The sequence below is a fragment of the Mustela erminea genome, chromosome 3, assembly GCF_009829155.1.
Source record: "Mustela erminea isolate mMusErm1 chromosome 3, mMusErm1.Pri, whole genome shotgun sequence".
NCBI lineage: Eukaryota > Metazoa > Chordata > Mammalia > Carnivora > Mustelidae > Mustela > Mustela erminea.
In genome coordinates, this window is record NC_045616.1 from 76,797,446 (window position 1) to 76,817,514 (window position 20,069).

Sequence of the window (20,069 nt, forward strand, 5' to 3'; positions counted from 1 at the left end):
TCCACAGGGCCTCTTCAGCCTCTTCTAAGTCGACAGCTGTGGCTCTTTCTGGTTCCCCTTCCCATCAGTCCAAGAGGTGGTAATAGCCCTTAGGTCTGTACCCTCCCTTATTGCTTCCCAAAATCCTACAGATAGCTTTGTAAAATCAATAAACTTTCCAAAATTGTCCAGAGTGTTTCTCTCCCAAATACTGTTGACACACGCATCTACTTCAACTCTTTTTAATTTTAGGTCTTCTTTGTATTTTTTAGTTTATACTCTGTAATCTTGCATATGATGCTTTATAGACATTCTACGATTGACTAAGTTGTTTTCAAAGATTGTAAGCTTTTTGAAGGTGGAGACTTTGTCTTCCATTACTTCATGTCCATTAGTAGTCTGAGCAAAATGGTATGGATCCCCTGGTGCTTAGGTTACTATTTCTTTTAACTTGCTCGTTGCCTTAACACAGTGATAATGCTCAGGACGAGCAAAGTTAGTGTTAGAAGAACAAAAGTTGAAGGCATTCCTAACGGAAAATAAGTGTCATCCAGCTTGTGAAATATGCTTTTTCCTTAAATCTGACTTGAGTAATTAAATGCTTCACTGGTCCCTAGATTTAAGCTGTGTTTATGTAATGCCAGAAAAACCAGTCAACTCAGTATCACTTAATTTTTTTTAAGATTTTATTTATTTATTTGATAGAGAGAGAGAGTACAAACACGGGGAGCATCAGGCAGAGTGAGGTGGGGGGAAGCAGACTCCTCATAGAGCAGGAAGCCCAACGTGGGGTTCGATCCCAGGACCCTGGGATCATAACCTGAGCCAAAGGCAGGCTCTTAACTGACTGAGCCACCCAGGCACCCCAGTTCAGTATCACTTTAAATAAATCATCAGAAAATAATGACACTTGGTGACACAGACATGTAACTGACAGCTTAAATCAGAAGCTGTCAGTATCACTAGGCAATATCCTGAGGAAATGATAACCCAGTGTTTTAATAACAGCTCTCCATGATTTCAATGATTTATAGTTGTTTTTGTTATAGGGAAGGATATCAATTTCATGAGCACTTAAATAAGCTGTATGGGTTTACCTTCCCCACATAGTTGATGACTTTATCTCAATGTAGACATGGCTCTAGATACCACAAAACACCTCACTTGGGCATATCAAAATTTCTTCTGGGCTGGTGAGAGAAACCCAGGCGTCCTAAAGACACTTCACTTTGTCCATCTGCTTGGATATTTCATTACCATGTTAGAACACCAGGATTAAGTTCGTCATATAAATGTCTACCTACACTGGAACTAGAAATTTATGGCTCAAAAAGTCCATTTGTAGTTACAGAAAGTATGGCATTAGCAGAGGTCAATATTGGTAAAATGCAGGTTGAGAAAAATAAAAATGACTTCTTTACTGAGCATACAATGTGTCAGGTCGTACTATGCTAAAACTTTACAAACATTTTACTTGCTCTTTACAGAAAGACTATAAGAAAGTATTTTTATTTTCCCCCAATTTACAGATAGAAACTCTAAGTCACCGAGAAGTTAATTAACTTGCCCAAGGTCACAACACCCACAGTCTTGGACTAAAATATGAACTCAGAGACACCTGGGTGGCTCAGTCGGTTAAGCTACTGCCTTCAGCTCAGGTCATGATCCCAGCATTCTAGGATGGAGTCCCGCATCAGGCTCTTTGCTCAGCAGGGAGTCTGCTTCTCTCTCCGCCTCTGCCGACTGCTCTGCCTGGCTTGCGCATACTCTCTCTCTCTGACAAATAAATAAAATCTTTAAAAAAAAAATATGAACTCAGACAACTTAGCTTCAGAATCCATTTTTAATGACAAAACCACTATATGATATTATCATCTTCGGGGATTTTAGATAGAAGTAAGTCTAGACTAGGCCAAAGGTTAAAATAACACCAAAGTGATCAGGAAGATTTAACATTATGGTTGGTAAACATGTGGAAGTAATAATACAGCAGCTAATAATAATAATAATAATAATTCAGTAGCAAATGGAGGCTTCTGAGAGGTCAGTTAGACTTTCCAGCATCCTTACCCCCAAAGCTCATGCATGTCAATAAAAAGGTCCTCTTATTCACACTCTGACCCACGGCAATATCTCAAGTGACCTAATGACAGGGAATGTAATTTATAAAATGATATTATGGAAGTAAAGAAAAAAAAAGGGAAAGCAACTGGAAACATGAAAAGGGAGAAGGTGATATTGAAGAAAGAAAAACTATGTGTAAATGACCTAAGACCAGAGAAAATATCACATGGTGACCGCCAAGTAGAGGAGTCACCCCCGAAGGACTCATACTGATAATCCTGAGAAGCCACAAAAAATTGGCTTATCTTTCTTGTCCCTTTAAGTTACGTAAATGTGCAATGCAAAAAGATTTTCATTACAATGTTTAATTTGTTCCAAAGTTTTGGCAGTCCAAATATTCAATTATCTGGAACGGTTCTTATGCCAAATCCCCATTCTCTGCTACTAAAGCTGGTATTCCCATTTTTAGAAAGTTGGAGAGCAGCAGTCTTGGCTATTAGTCCCTGTGGGAACTGGGATGACAAGAGAATCACAAAAGATAACAATCTGGATGGGATATGTGGTCACGATATATTTCTGGAAAAAATTTACTCCATTGATTTTGGCTACTTCCTGATTTTTTTTTTTTTAATCTGAGAGTTAATATGTTGAAAGTTACTCTAAAAGCAGTGGGGTAAGTTATGTGTCCAGCAGAGAATTATTTAATCTGTCTGAGTCCTGGTTTCCTCATATGTTTAAAAAGATCTCTGCTAATGTCAACAGTCTGAGGTTGTCATAAGCATTAAAAATAAAATGTGCTCAAGCGCCGGGGTGGCTCAGTCAGTTAAGCACCTCCCTTGAGCTCAGATCATAATCTCAAGCTCCTGGGATGGAGTACCACGTCCAGCTCCTTGCTGAGCAGAAAGTCTGCTTCCCTCCCCTTCCCCTTGTTTGTGCTCTCTCTCTCTCTCTCTCTCACTCACTCGCTCTCTCTCTCTCAAATAAATTAAATCTTAAAAAAATAATAAAATAAAAAATAAAAGTGCTCGGGGCGCCTGGGTGGCTCAGTGTGTTAAAGCCTCTGCCTCCGGCTCGGGTCATGATCTCAGGGTACTGGGATCAAGCCTCGCATCGGGCTGTCTGCTCAGCAGGGAGCCTGCTTCCCTCTCTCTCTGCCTGCCTCTCTGCCTACTTGTGATCTCTCTCTTTGTCAAATGAATAAATAAAATCTTTAAAAAAAAAAAAATGTGCTCAGTGCCTCACCCAGAGAATGACTCAAAAGCGGCACTTACAGAGAAAAGGTGTAGCAGAATGGGTTAAGAGAAAAGCCTCCAAAGCTAGGGGGCTCACATTGCTATCTGCTAACTATTTGTTAGCCATGAGACCTTGGGTGAGTTATTCACATTCTTTGTGCCTCAGTTTCCTCATCTGTAAACTGAAGATAAAAACGGGATCTGTCTCATAGGTTTCTGTGGGGACAACAAGACTTAGCACTCATAAAAATGTTCAACTATACCTGGCACATTAGGGATCACTGAGTGTCGTTTGCCTCAGAAATCTGGTGTCCTGCCCCAGTGTCCATTTTCTACCCCACTGCACTGACACATGTGCCTACACAATCCCCCCATACATTTCTTTCTTGCTGTCACAACAGCTTCTTAGCAGAGGTCTGTGTCTTTTAGTCCCTGCAGATATGCAGGTAAAATTTCTGCAAAAATAGTGGTGAACTGCCATGAAGACGACTGATGATTAGGTTCCTTCCAAGAAGCACCAGCAATGGGTTCACACAGTCATCTGCTCTTTGATAGTTTTGCAAAAGTAATGTGTTTTTATATCTTGTTCCTTAAAGAAGACCGCCAAACTGTAAATGCTATAGGTTCCAATAATCTAAACTCTCCTGCTCAGAACCCGAGCAGTCAAGATCTGATAAACAAAGAGTAAGCAAGAAACACTACATGAAGCTATGGTGCAGAAAAAAACCCAGAAAACAAAAACTCTTACTTTTGAAATAGGGGCGGGGGAGGGGAAGGAGGGAGAGATGGGGAGAGAGAGGGGAGGAGGAAAATAAGAATATTCATCCCTCTTCTTCAACATCTAGCTCCTTCTCACCCTTTGGGTCTTAGCTCAGTTAGCAAATGTAAACCCTCCTTGAACATCTGACAAAAACAAGCTTCCCCTCCCCTGTTGCTATCTTCATTTATCAGAGGTTTCTGATTACATATCCATAGCACCATCACAATCTAGAGTTTCTGAGTATTTACTTTCAATCTCAAATTCCTTCCCAGTGTCTGGGCCATAGTAAAAACTCAATACATGTTGATTGAGTGACCGAATGAGTGAATCAGTGAATACCTAATTCTACTTCATTCCTCAATTTCATGTGTCCCATGTAGCTGCCCTTGGGAAGCCTTCCCCAAGTCCCTAAGCCTGGGTTAGGCTTCTTTCCTATACACCCCGTGTTCACACCTCCAGAGCAGTTATCACAGAAGGTGGAATTCTCTCTTCATTCACTACCTCCCCATCTGACAGTTGGCTCCCACGGCAGAGCCTGTGTATCCTTCACCATGATGTCCCCAGCACCTAGCACAATGCCTACCCCATAGTAGGCACCCAACAGAAACCTGGTTTGATTAAATTATTTGATGGAGCATAAAAGTCTACAGGTTGGTACGCTGTTTTTAGGAAAGAAGAAAACTCACATTTATTGTTAATTTTGTGCCTAATGTTGAACAATCATAAGTATTTGTTACAGCCAATACTTAGTAGGTAAGAGGTGTAGGTGTTTTCTCTCATTTCACAAAGGAGTCAAATGAGGCTCAGAGAAGTCACAGCTAGTGAGATCAGAGTCAGTACAGGAACCCGAGACCAGCAGGGTCTGAAGTCCCTGCTCATGTTGCTGGACCACTCTGCTCCTTGGGGACACCCATTACATGACCTTGGGGTGCTCCTTTCTTTTGTTTGTTGTCCTGTCTTCCCACATAGCTGGCCATCTCCACTGGGCCAGGAACAAAGTCTTTACCATTCCTCCCATTTTGTCAATGTTAAGAAGGTGGCTTAAACGCAGTGGGATTGCAAGAGTTGCTGATTTCAGCTTCCTGAGAGGGTGAATGTTATGCATTTTGACACTCTGCACACAAGCATCAACTTCCTCTCAGGAGTGAAACCAAACACTGCCTTTCTCAGTCTCTCAGGGAAAGCAGATGCTAGGTTAGAAGACATGTGAAGTGGGAAAGAACATACAAATGACAGTACCAGGAATGGTTTTGGCAGCAGCTGCTGGCTTCAGGGGTTCCCTTAAGGAATTTACCTGAGTAGCAAATGTTGGCTCCTTATAAATGGATGAAAGGATCGGAACACCATCCTGAAATCAGTGGGCAGGGGGATTAGGCTAAATGAGCACCAGATGCAAAGATTACAGGTAGAAATATTTTCCCATTCCATTTTACTCAGACTCTTCCTTCCACATACTCTTCTTTATATGTGTGTTCCCCAACAGTGGAAACAGGCATTCCAGAAATGTACAAGGAAGAAGCTAGTTGAATGTGTTCCAATCCCTCCTGCTGTGTATATCTGTGTGTTTTAAACATAGATAATGCCCAATTCACTCGTGCTGATGGATAGTAAATAAAAAGCAAAACAACAACAACAACAAAAACCTGATTTCTTTTGGTAACCATGAATAATTTCTTGGAACAGGTAATGAAGAAACAAGGGAAAACATGGAGCAATTACATAGTGTGGGAAAAGTACTTGCTAAGGATTACCAGATGTAGGATTTCAGACTGGAGAATCTAAAAATCTCAAAGAAATCACTTGGCTTTCCTGGACTTCATTTACATCACGTAGTCAAGTACATATGGGCTTTGGATAGAGTGCCCTGGTTGGAATCCTGCCTCTAACACAACCTAGCTATGACTTTGGGCAAATTACCTTATCTTTCTGATTCCCCGTTCCTTCATCTCTAAAGCTGGGCTATTAATACCACCTTCTTTCATGGGGAAAAATAAATTCTAAAATGCATATAAACATAAAGTATTCACTCTGTGGGTCAAAACTGGGTTCAAGAAATGATGCTCTGTCAGTCATATCATCAAATGAGGGGTTAAGCCAGAAAAGGTGTAAGAGCATTTCCTGACCCAACTTTCTAGGTCTCCGAATACGCAGACGCAGAAATGCACGGTGCCTGTGCCAAGAATATCTGAAATCACAAGCATTTGTCAGAGTATCAGTGACAGAGAGTCAATGACAGAAGCCAACCTCGGGCTCCAAGAACTCGCCTTCTGTGTTAACCATGTCTTTCATTTTCTGTATTCTGACATTGTGACACCTGGGGCCTTGTGGGCGCAGGAGGGACAGGCCCTCTCAGAGTTAGCCAATTCCTGGAGACATTAAACAACTTACTGGAAGCTCACTTTCAAATGCAAATGAATGAATACAGAGCTCCAAACCCCCAACCACCTCCCTTACTGGGTTCCCCACTTTGGCTCACTCTCCACCTGCCCTCATCACCCTGAGGCCAGGTACCAGACAACCAGGGACAGCCTCTATGCCCCCCAGGGTCTGCTGAAATTCTTCCAACTAGGAATCATAAATCTGCTGACCCTGCTGTGCCATTCCCACCACAGAACCACAACAGAGACTCTTGTCACACACCTGTACCCTTTCCTGACCCACCCTGGTGGTTCCCCTCATTCCTCTGACGTCCCCAACCCCTGCCCATGCCTCCTTCTCTTAAGTATGCTCCTGCATCCATGAGTATAACAAACTATCTTTTCAATGACAGCTGTCTCCTGATCTGTTGGCCTTGCCATACTTAAATAACAATAAAACCTATATTTTAAAACACCTTCTTCCTCCATGCCTCCCCTAGGGAAGCAGGGCTTGTAGCCTTCTCTGGGTTTCCAAGTCCATTTCTTGTACTAGATTCGAACTAGTTATGCCCAGCATACATGGTTACTATAGGGGAATCAGAATCCTCTTTACTTGCCTGTGGTCCAGCTGCACCTATTTGACAAACAGATGGCACCTTTGTGAAAAGGAAAAGGTGCCTGTCAGGGAAAGCATCAGGCTCAAGTGGCACAGCAGCTGGAGAATGGCCCCACTTGACCCTGTGGCCGGTGCCCTTGACCACTGTATAACTGTGTGTAGCTTTGTGTGGCAGCTCTGGATCCTGAACATGCTGAAAGTCAGTTTCTGAGTAACTAAGCCTGGTCAGAACTTCCGAAATGAAGTAGAGAGGAGGAGGGGAGAAAGGGAGAGAGAGGAAGCTGAAAGACAAGGAGTCATAAAGGGCAGTGCAAACAGCAATGCTCTCTGTCTGCTGCCTGCCTACCTGCCCCTCTACCCATTTAAACCTATGTTACCTAAGCTATGGCTTTTTCAAGTTCAGTCTTCATTCGTTAGAGTCAACACTGATTTTTGGTCTTAAATAATGTAGACCCAACTGAAAAAGGATACCCAGGTGCTTTCTTTAAGCAAGGGAAGATGCCATTTATTCAGCAGAGCCACACTGTGAAGTCTGGCTACCTACACAGTCTAATTTCAATAACTGCCAGTACTTCTTGCTTTGCAATTTGCTATAAACCTCAGTGCTCTCATACTAGTAATCTAAATACTAAAAATAAATACAGGTAATATTCATCTTGGTAATTGAATCCCTAGCATTTCTCAATGTTCTCATTGGGAAGACATCCACTCTACATAGGCCTTCTCAAAGCTAAACTATTTTTAAAATTAGAAGCAAAATTACACAGACCCCAGCTGCAAAATACTTTTCTCCAATTAAAGTGAAAAACCACACTAAATTTCTCTCTAATATATTCATAATAGCATTAAGCAGACACTAAAAAAAAAAAAAAAAAAAAGAATCAGACCAAGTACTTTGAATCTGTAAAATTTTCAAAATTTTTGATTTGAGAATCATAAAAATGATAATAAAATGAAAATGCAATGAGAAATGTTAATTTGGTGAACGATAAAGGGATTCATAAATATATTAATGGAATATAAAATTTGTAATTAAGTACAAATGAACGATGATATTTATTCCAAGGCAGTAATGAACTTCCACAGACAGAAGGTGTAACATGACCAGGAAGAAATGTCAATGTTTTCTAGTAGCTGTTAAAATGCTTTCTTTGAATGTGGACTGTCCAAAATCCAATAAGCAATCCAGTTTGTGGACTCAGAAACCCCCATGCGGCACATGCAAAAGTAAACCATTGAGAGGAAAACAGGAGAGTCTTCCTACCTAGGCTCTTCTACCTGACATATTAGAAATACTACTTGAAATCTTGAACTTTCAAATATTTCAAATACTTGAAATCTGGGCTCAAGTTTGATGTTCCTGTGCCTGGTGGATTCCTCTGGCAACCAAGCAGATTCATCACAGTTGTCATAACATAGCACTTACCTTGAGTTGAGAGTGGACTTGGTATTATAGTAATCAGACTGGCTCAACTAGTGGGAGACCTGCTGTGGCACTGATTATAAGTTAAAGCCAAATATTTATCTTCCCTATGTCTTGGTTTCTTTACCTAGAAGTAGTCCTATTCATGGACAATTTAAAACTAATGAAATAATCAGAATCATATCAACAACCTCAGCCTGTCTGGGTAAAACTATGAAGCTTTCAGCCCCTGCCCCAAATCCCATCCTCTGGGAGGGGAGAGTTAATCGCCAAGTGCTAATGGATTTAATCAACAGTGCCTATGTAATGGAAGCTCCATAAATATCCTAAAAAATGAAGTTCATTTGGTGAACACAACAAGATGCTGGGAGTATGGCATGCTCAGAGAGGGCATGGAAGCTGTGTCTACCCTCCTTCCTTGAAACTGCCTTATTTATCTCTTCTGTTTGACTGTTACTGGGTTCTAGCCTTTATAATAAACAGGTAATATTAAGTGAACTGCTTTCCTGAGTTCTGTGAGTAATTCTAACAAATTGACTCTGGAGGCTGAAGTAATGGGACCCCCAATTTAGAGCCTGTAGGTCAGAAGCATAGGTAGCCCAGACTGGTGACTGGAGTCTGAAGTGAAAGAGGCAGAATGAGGCCCTTTATCTCTGGTCTGTGTTAGCTCCATATAGTTAGTATCAAAACTGAACTAAATTATAGGATAGCTAGTTGATGGTTGGAGAGCTGAAGCATTAATTGATCTTCTGACACCACACATTTGGTGTCAGAAGTGTGAGGAGGAACAACTGTGTAGCATAGGCTAAGATGATTGTGGATATCCAAAAGAATCAGTTACAAGTTAATATAAGTATATAAAAATACCATAAGGTGGGAAAAATGGTTAATTGGTTATTAAAATACAATGAGATGAAAAATCATCAATGCCAAATATATTCCCAAATAAATGAGTTGAAGATGTTAAATGATAAAAACTGTACAAAATTAAATATTTTTCAATATATTTATATGACTGCATAAAGCAAGGATCCCTAGAATTACTGTAGGTATACCTATACTTAGGCATACCACCCTATTATCCTTTATCCTATCATCCTCGGCATGCCTCAATTCATTAAACAGGCCAAAATTTTTCAAATTTTTCTTCATTTAGGATTGCCATAATTTAAGATTGCCATCATCACGAAAACACCACCGCATTCCAGAAGACTTCTTAATTATGGCATCTTGGTAAAGGGGAACAAACCCAAGTATTAGTATCTGACAGACCCATCTTGGAATCAGCCACACATCACACTTGATCTTGGGCAAGCTACTAATCTTGTCCCACCTTCAGATTTCTCAAATAAAATAAGAATAAGAATGATAAATGCATAGTTATTATTAATAATGCAAAAGCTATGTGTTTAAGTTAGACAGAGAGACCTTCCCAACAAAAATGGCTTTGGGATCTAGAAGAGCAGTGAAGGTGCCTGGGACTAATTTCCAAGCTCTTAACACCAGTTCTAATTAGACTTGGAAAACTACAGAGTTAAATAAGTAGAAGAGTAAGAGTCTATTATAAACTGCCTAAAAGAATACTTGTCTGTGTACATACCCACATCTTTAAATTTACAAACCATCAATAAATGCTAGTTACCTATAATAGTTATATAATTGGTATTTCTTTATGTAAGTATATAATTACTCTATGAATGTTAGTTTATTTTTCCAATCAACTCTAAGTTCAATGAACATCAAATCTTTTTGTAGTACTTCTTTTGAATGTTTCACAGTCTACAAAACCAGTTGGTATACAGTAATTTACACCTTTAGAATCATAGGTGCATTAAGAGTTCCTAATAACCCTAAAGAAGAAGAAATGAGACTGCCTTAATTGCAAAGGTAACAGTGGCCATCATACTACTGTTGTGAGTAAGGAGAAGGCGAGGTGAAAAATTCCTGAGTGGCTGACCCCTAAAGGAGAGTGGATATCCACCAAATGGGAAAATGGAACCCCCAGAATGATGTCCTGCACTGAACTGGCTGTGAGGAGAGTTGGAAGTTTTGGAAAAATGGTGGACTATGGAAGAAAAATTTTAAAAGAGTTATGTCAGGGCTTCTTGAGTAAAGTGATGGGAGGTGAGAAGCTTGAGGACGCAGCTTACGGACTGATTCAAGCTTAGGGTGGCTCAAAGGAGAGCAATTTTCATCCAAGAGTAAGACCTACATAGAAATAACTTCATTTTAACCCCCCAGAGAGCTCAATGAATCAGCTCTGGTCTGGTACTAGCTGAATGCTTTTGAAGAAAATATTTTTTGTAAATAGGAAATACTTTATAATTCTCAAAAATCTCTTATATTATTTCAAATGTATCTGTTTTGCATTAAGAACAGATAATTCTATATTACTACATTTTTGTCAAAAACCTAGATTGAGAAGTTGCTAGAGATTATTAGATAGATTTAACACACCATCCATCACAACATCCATCGTTAGGCATCTGTAAGGTATGAAGCAGTGAGGAGAAACAAGGAGCTGTCAACCAAAGGAATGACTGATCTTTTAGTGGTAGAAACAACATGGTCAGAGAATTGAGAGATGTGTGGTTACAAAATTAATTTTCAATTTTCCAAAATTCGTCAGAGTTAAGGGGCCTTTCTTAAACCTGAATATGAAAGTTATCCCAATATGACAGTGGATTGCCTAGAGCTCAAAAGGAAGAGAATAAATCAGGGCCCAAACACGAAGCAATGAACACAGCTCTTTTTGTCTCCATAGATGGGCTGTGTGTTTAAGTTCCAAAGAGGAACCCTCCCAACAAAAATGGCTTTAGGGGTTGGAAGAGTAGTGAAGGAGCTGGGACTACTTCTCCAAGTTCTTACACCAGTTCTCATTAGACCTAGAAAACTCCAGAGTTAAAATAAGTAAGAGTATGAGTCCATTATAAGCTGCCTAAAAGGATACCTCTCTGTGTACATCCCTACATCTTTGAATTTACTCCTGGGAGCTTTAAGATAAAAGTCACTCAGTTTATACTGACATTTTAATAAAGTGTTTTTATTTTTTAGAAAAGTTTAAATGTTGTACTCTGGGATTTATCTTTCTTTCAACTCTCCATATTTGAGGAAGGAGATTAATCATCAGTGCTACAGATCTACCCTGGGGCTAGCACAAAATGATAGTAGAGATCAGAAATGTCTCAGAAGAAGATAGAAAACACCTCTTGAAAGGAAATGCCTGTTTGTAGCGCCAGTCAATTGGAGTGGCAGAGGCCCAAATAAACAGGAAAAAAGAACCAAAACTTACTATGGAAAAATTCCACACCATTGTACTCATATATTACATGATACACACAAAAAAATGCATACTACATAATTCTCTCTTGGTATGGTATGACTAAGTTTCACTCATTCTTATATTACCTTGAACCTGTTATCCACATACATTTTTTTTCTGTTTTTTACTTGCTATTCTCCCAAATGTTTCCGAACAATTTAGTTAAAGAAATTTTGATCTTCTGCATCAGTAGAAAGAGGTAGAAAGTTAGCCAAATGTTCTCAAAACTTATTGGGAAACCTTCTGCTTAGAGGAAAACGCTGTTATCAAGTAAATATTTTATTTCATTTGTTTTGTTTTGTTTTTTTGTCTGCATAAATGTAACTCAAAGAGCTGAGAAAATAATCTGTGAAGTATGAGTAGACCCTGTTCAAAGTTTTCTCTGGGGCTTTATAAAGGAATCAAACCTAAGTTTTCTTTATACATGGTCATTTACCTTCTTCTTTATAATGCCCAGGACAGCATGCTTCCTATGACCTAAAAGGCTAGACTGACTTTGCCTATTTTGGAGATTACAAAAGTGGCAATGAGGGCTGCACGGACTTGTCCAAAGTCATACAGATGATAAAAGGGATAGCCTGGCTTCTCACTGATTGTTCCTTCTACCACCAACACAACACATATTTGGACTCTAAGAAGGATCACTTGACAACAAGGCATAATTCAGTCTCCATACTTTAGAGAGGCATCACTCTACTATCTTTGAAATAGAATAGAATTTTTCAAGCAAAGAACCTGGAAATGGGGCCTGTGGACACCATGGGGAGAGAACAAGGCAGAAAGCATTTCCCTTAAATACATCTATGTTCAATGCCCTCAACTGAAGAACATTGTTATTTCAAAGTCACTTACCCAAATCTGAAGCTTGATTCTCTTTTCATTTTTGAATACAGTTTTTACTTTGAAATCGATCCCCACTGTGCTGACAAATGCGGATGTAAAGGAGTCATCTGCATAACGGAACAGGAAAGATGTTTTCCCCACACTGCTATTGCCGATGATGAGCAATTTGAACATGTAGTCAAAGTTCTGATCAGAGGAGTCTTTCTGGCCATACCGGGCATCTTGGGAAGAGGCCATCTGTGGTTTAAAAAAAAGAGAGAGCAAGAAACATGGATCAGTCTTCCATTCGATATGAAGCTTGCAGCACACTCGTTATTGGCCTTGCCCAGAAACAGATGTCAGACCACTCAGGAGACCAGTTGAGAATCCTCCCCAGTTTCCCTCTGATGCTGGTATCCATGGCAATAATTCCCTGCTGGAAGACAGAACAGCAAATCTTACAGCTCTTTCCAGCTGTGTTGGTGTTTGTCACAGCTCAGCATTCAGAACCAATCAAAGACACCAAAGGAGACATCTATAAAGGTTACATGAAAAGCAAAGATATGAGGAACTGGCCAGAGCATGTGGGCTCTGAAACTTTATAATCCCAGTGATGGACACACCAAAGTGGCTGAACAGCAGGGTGTTTCTTACTGAATCATCTGAATATTAGAATCTCTCTTATTTCCTAGGAAATTGTACCCAAACCATGTATCTATTTCATCTGTTAACATCACATTAAAGCAACATCCTAAAATAAATGGCAATCCCTTCGAATTAAAAGTGATGATGGCAAGTATTTATGGTTCAAACACTGTATGAGAAACTTATCTAACCTAACAACAACCCAATGAAGTAGATTCATATTTAAATGAGAAAATTGAGGCTCAGAGTTATTGAGTAATGTGCTCAAGTTCACACAGGTGATGAGTAATAGAAGACAGAATTCAAATCAGGTAATGTCACGATAGGACTCATGTTCTTAACCTCTATCCTGGTTCTCAATCATGACTAGGGAGATATGCATATCTGCTCTAAAAGACAATGTAGGGAATGTGCATTATGAATTATCACTGAAGAATCCTATTTGGGTTCAAACCTTGGCTCTACCATTTCCTGGCTGTGGGACTTTGGGCTGGTTTATTATTTTAAAATGGTGTGCATCAGTTTTTTCTTTTACATGAAATAGAAAAAAAATATGATCTAACTTGGAACATTTATAAAAGAATAGATGGCATATCTGTAAAGCAGATATGTAAAGCACCTAGGATGGCATAGAAAATGATCTTCATTATTAATTATAAATGCTTTAGATGGATGTTAATTTTTTCCTCACTTGATCACCTTAATATCTCCAAAGCTGATGCTGCACTATTTCTAAAGGATTTTATTCATTTATTTTAGGGAGAGAGAGCAAGCAGAGGGAGGAGCAAAGGGGGAGGGAGAGGGAGAGAATCTTGAGCAGACTCTGGGCTGAGCACAGGGCTAAAGTGAAGCTCGATCCCACAACACTGAGATCATGACCTGCCCCGATACCAAGAGTCGGATGCTCAACCAACTGAGCCACTATGGCACCCAGTGATGCTGCATTTAAGTGCCATTTGGCTCAAAGGAAATGTTTAGATGGTGAATCCCACTGATTAGTGCACTTACTTACATTTTCTTATGTTATGAATTCTTTGGCAATTGCTGTGTTATCCAACATAATCCAATATAGAAGCCACTAGTCCTTTTATTTAATTAAAGTTAATTAAAGGGGCACCTGGGTGGCTCAGTGAGTTAAGCCTCTGCCTTTGGCTCAGGTCATGGTCTCAGGGTCCTGAGATCAAGCACCACATTAGGCTCTCTGCTTGGCAGGGAGCCTGCTTCCCCCTATCTCTCTGCCTGCCTCTCTGCCTACCTGTGATCTCTCTCTCTGTCAAATAAATAAATAAAATCTTAAAAAAAAGTTAATTAAAATTACATAGAACTTAAAATTTAGTTCCTTAGTCACACTGGTCATGTTTCCAATGCACAATAACTGCATGTGGCCAGGAGCAAAAGTATTGGACAGGTACAGAGCATTGGCATAACTGCAGAAAGTTCTATTGGGCAGTGCTAAGCTAGGCAGATAGTCTTTTTTGCACTTCCAATAAAATCTGATTAATAATTATCTTTCTTCTGGGGAAGGTGGTCAAGAGGGAAGCCTCAGAAGTTAGTAGATAGTAGAATGCTTGAAACAGTAAGTAGTACTCAACCTCATCTAAGACATCAGTTGTTGAAGTCACATGCATTGTGTTTATACACAATTAAGGGAAAGGAGAAAAAGGAGATGGTGAGATAACATATTCTCTTTCTACAAATACTTAGTGCCGGTAAGAGAACACAATTATATGTATAGAACATAAGAATAAGGATAAACAGAAAATCTGTATATATTATTAAATTTAAGGTTAATACAAATTTTGAATGCATTTCACACTTATTAAATATCAGCTTACGCATTTGTTTTTTTAAGTCCATGTAACCACACCGATGTCTTCAATAATTACAACTTGGAATGAGTGTTGACGAGTGAAACTACAACAGGCAGATATTGTGATTTTCCTTTCTGGCTCAGGCATCTACTGGCTAAAGTAAACCTCGCCCAACACAAGCAGCCAGCCAAGGACAAAAACAGGATTATAACTCTGGACTGTAAGTTTGAACAACGATGTCTTCCTCTGATGACTTCTGAAGCCCCAGAACAGTCAGGAAACTGTTTCATGTGACCACCCCATTCCTGCAGACATAGTCCTTTCACCAATTACAACAACCCTGCTCCCTTCTGAAAGTGCTAAGTTCAGCCAGACCTGCAAATAAGATCTTTTACATGAACCAGTCCAGATCCTAGGTCCTGGGTTAAGAATGTTCAGCTAAGCCACAGTCAGAAAATAGACACTACAACTTTTCTAGAGCTGCCCATACTCAGCCCGATATCTTACCGTATACTGCATCCCATCACTATAAGGTGGTATCCAGCTGAGTCCTGTGGCTCTCCAGGATGCATCAACAAGAAAACATGACCTACAGCTGCTATCAATTTCAAGTCCTATTCCAAAAGTAGATTCTAAAACCTGTAGCAATGTCAACTTCATCAATATATAGACTTTTTGACTATAATTACAGAGATTTAGATGGAGAAAACCATATTGGGGTTTTCTCTGGTATGAGAAATTGAAAACATTTAATTTCAAGGGCTGATACACCTTGCAATGTTGGCAGCAAAGAAGGAGCTATTTTTTTTTAATATTTCTTGATTTATATACCCAGTAAGATTCACAAAGAGCCAATAAAATGTGCATTGGGAATGCACAGGTCTTTCATTAAAATTCAGAATAATGAAATACAACCTGGCCCAGAGGATTGAGAAAAAAACATCCCTAATCTTACTGAAAACAGAAATGAAGTGGTTTGACAGCATATGAATGTCAAAGACACTTGTCTTCACTATGTCAATTTACTGACACTTCTAAATACTAAGTCATGTGAACATTCTCATAGTTTTCATGGAAAAATACAGCTGATATTTGAAATGTGAGTACACATGAAGTAACCTCCCAGAAAGTAAATCAGATATCATAAAATATATATAAAAGATAACTCTTTAAAAAAAGATGACTCTTTAAATTGCATTAATCTTGAATTAATTAAAAAAAATCAAGGAATTGGAAAGCATTTACAAGGTAGTCCAACTTTCTACTCATTCCAAGAGTCCCTTCTGCTGGCATCTCAGGATCTCAGGTTAGTATTATAGCCAAGCCCGTCACACAGAGTGACAGAAAGTTTACGAGATTGTGAAGCACCATAATCCACTGCTGAACTGCAATTGTTATAAATTTCTTTCTTAGAGTAAAGTTAAAATCTCCTTCCTATAGCTTCTGCCCACGTGTTCTAGATTCTGCCTTATAAATCAAGACAGTTGATTCCTCTCCCATCTGAGAGAGCTCCAGGTGACTGAAGGAACAAATCACAGCCCCATATACTTTCTCTCTCTTGGATGATCCCAACTGCCTTCCCCTTTTCCCCAAGAAGTCATGTTGGAAAAATCCCCCACATCCTGCTAGATTAGCTGACATCTCTCCAGATGTTAAAGTCCCATGTGTGGCTCCCAAAATTTGTCACAATATTCCAGATACAACAGTGCAGAATAAAATGAGACTATTATATTTTATCATAGCTCACTGAAGTCTTCTCAAATGCTCAGGACACTTTTCACATTAACTGTAATAAACATAGATCTTCCTTATTCCCATTCCATACTTGGGTAATTGATTTTCTTTAATGGAAATGCCAACCTTTATATGTACCCTGTTACATTTCCTCTTGTTTGTTTTGATTTATAATTCAATTTTGATCTGATAATTTTATGTCCTTTCATCAAAACACTGGCTATCCCTTCCAGATTTATGCCACTCCAAGTCTGATCAGTATGCATTTTACATATTCATTTAGGCTCTGATCAAAATGCTAATCAGTTTGTAGACAAAGAACAATAAACCTTTTACACCACTGAATATATATAAATCTATAGATGAGACCTCTACAACTTGTCATCAAAGAATTTGGCGAACTTAAAGCAGACCTTAACCTCTGGGACTTGGTGCACGGAGAATCCATTGTGCTGTCCCATTAGGTGTGCTTTGGTCCAACAGCAGGTGAACAAATCCTGGATTTAACTGATATGCCAGTTTTAATTTTAATCCTAGTTTCCCCAGAAGTCCTACTAACTAGGGACCAAACAGATTACCTCTGACTAACACATGCAATCACAGATTATTTCAGAATTTTTGACATTTGTTTTTCAGAATAAACAGGAAAAGCAAATTACTTCCAAGGATTCCTCTGGGCACTTAAGAATCTAAATGACATTAAGCTATTTTATGGATCTCATGAGAAAAACAAAAAGAAGTCATTCTAAATGTACTACATTCTCACCACTACTAGTGATAACAGCCTGAGGGTCAATGAGAAGATGAACAAAGATGGATAAATCATCCAGAAAAGGACATGCAGTTCTTTGAAACTGGAAGGATGAAAGTGAGGATGGGACATATGTATTGGAAGTAGAGAAATGCATCAAGTAATTTCAAATCTTAATCATTGTTGCCTGGGGCAAAATAAATCATAATAAAAATAATTATTCCTGAGAGTGCTAAAGTCAAAACTAAAATTTTAAAATCAATAAGGAAGGGCCCCTGGTGGCTCAGTGGTTTAAAACTCCTGCCTTCAGCTCAGGTCATGATCCCAGGGTCCTGGGATATAAATAAATAACTAAATAAATAAATAAATAAATAATCTTTAAAAAGTAAAAATAAAATCAACAAGGAAAATATGAAACGTTAGGATTCCCAAATGTCTGTCATCTGGCCCCCAGGTGATTTCTCCTGGAGAAATCCTGGTCTGCACAGTTTGTTGCCTCCCTGTTTGTCTCTCAGAATGGATCAGAATTGTGATGCTCTCGGGGTGCCTGGGTGGCTCAGTGGGTTAAAGCCTCTGCCTTTGGATCAGGTCATGATCCCAAGGTCCTGGGACAGAGCCCCGCATGGGGCTCTCTGCTCAGCAGGGAGCCTGCTTCCTCCTCTCTCTCTCTGCCTGCTTCTCTGTGATCTCTCTGTCTGTCAAATAAATAAATAAAATCTTCAAAAAAAAAAAAAAAGAATTGTGATGCTCTTTGCAGTCTCTGGCCAGCAATTTCCGTGTGTGTGTGTGTGTGTGTGTGTGTGTGTGTGTGTGTGCTGCTCTTGGCTTTGGAATGAGCCAGTGGAGAAGCAATAAAACACTGCTCATGCCACTGTGGACACACCACCGCTGAGCTGAGAAGATGCTGTCCAGGAAATTGGAAGCAGCCAAGACATGAGATAATTCAAATTCTAACCCTGGCTCTGAAGCAAAGGGCCTGGAAAAGTAGGGCAGACTTCAGCAATCGCCCTTGTCTCTCTTCTTCATGTCAGCAGGGAGTGAATTACTCTTTCATGGGACTCACGGGAGAATGTATATGATGGTATGCCAAATGATAGCAATGCTTCCAAGATGGAAATCACTGCATATTTTAAAGGTGTTGTTAGGCTATGACCTTTTAAGGTACTTTTTCCAGCCCATCTCTGGATCCCCATCTCCTGCACAGCTTCTCTCATAGATGAGTAGAACTTTCAGCTTATGCACAGAAAGATGGTAAAATCACTGCAGTAACAATCCCATGGACACTGTACTGTGTGTTTTCCACACATCATCATACCGCATCCTTTCACTGCCCCAGGATATCAATATCTATTAGTAACCCCATATGAGCGAAACAGTATGCTCTGGGTATATTTGAAAAGGGCTCCTTCTCCCTTTGCCTGCCAAAAGCATGAGGGGATTTTCTCTAACCCTCACTGTGAGAACTTGATAGAGGTCCTGAGGGTAAAACTCACAAAGTGTGTCCTCCCTGAAACTGCACCCCCTAGAGCTTTAACTCTTGGACTTGTCTACCCTGAGCCACCAGCAACTCAAAACCTAAACAGGTTTTCTTACCCCAGTACTGGTTCCCACGAGAGTTTCTGTTCCAGGAATTTGTGATTTTCTTTATCGGGTTATTGGTCTCTCCCATCTAAGGGGCAGCATTTTTCTCTGTGACCTCAATTCTCTGATGAATCTAAGAGTTGGTAATTTTCATTTTGTTTCATTTTTTTCTTGTGTGAGGATGACAGTAACAACTTCCAAGCTCTGTATGCACTGGAGTGGAAACCCAAAGTCTTTATCCGCATTTTGAAGAAGAAATTAAGGCCAGAGTATTTGAGAGGAAATTTAGGTAGAGGGTTCCTTGTTTTTCAGTAGGGTCTCTTGATTTCTCTCAGCTCATGTGCTGAGCCTTCATCATCTAGACAAAATGTGTTCTTCAAGAGTTACAGCTCTATGGGTTCAGCTTGCTCACTCTTCTCTTTGCCAAACTAACAGCCTCAAGTTTCAACCACAGAGGAGACTACTGGAAGAGGTAAGCCTACCTCTTCTTTTACTTCTAGAAAAAAAAAAAATCTATTCCTTTATTGAAGGCAGGCATGATCTAATCTTAATATATTTTAAAATTCATTATAATGGTTTTTGAATCTTCTGGGAAATCTAGATGTATACAGAAAAATAAAGAGTATCAAACCATGTAAAAATTATTCCTACTAGTGTCAAAGACCACTGTTCTCCAGCCCACACTGGAGTTCACTCTTGGTATAGTTACAGAGGGTTTCCAGAGGGAGAGAGCACTTGTACGGGGGCTGTGCTGCAGCACAGTACAGGGGATGCCTAGGCCACAGAGAGAAGAGTGTAAACAAGGTTTTCTGGGAAGGGAACCACATGGCTGGCTGGGAGAGCTCTCCAGACAGGTAGGATGTAATCCTGACAGCGGCAAAGTAGCAGAGCCCTGCACATCTTCATGAATGCTGAAGCCAGAGGGTCATTAGTGTAGTCCTGTGATGCTGATGAGCACCCTAACTACTAGTA

General features: G+C 39.7%; 1 protein-coding gene across 2 annotated transcripts in view; it reads right to left on the bottom strand.

Annotated features, from left to right (window-relative positions):
• The window catches only part of RAB3C (RAB3C, member RAS oncogene family), a 294,453-nt gene that overhangs the window by 255,808 nt on the left and 18,576 nt on the right, over positions 1-20,069 (bottom strand). For both annotated transcript variants that reach the window (XM_032336182.1, XM_032336181.1), the window contains exon 2: positions 12,606-12,833. In XM_032336182.1, coding sequence (XP_032192073.1) covers positions 12,606-12,833 — 228 coding nt within the window. The remainder of the gene's footprint in view (positions 1-12,605; positions 12,834-20,069) is intronic.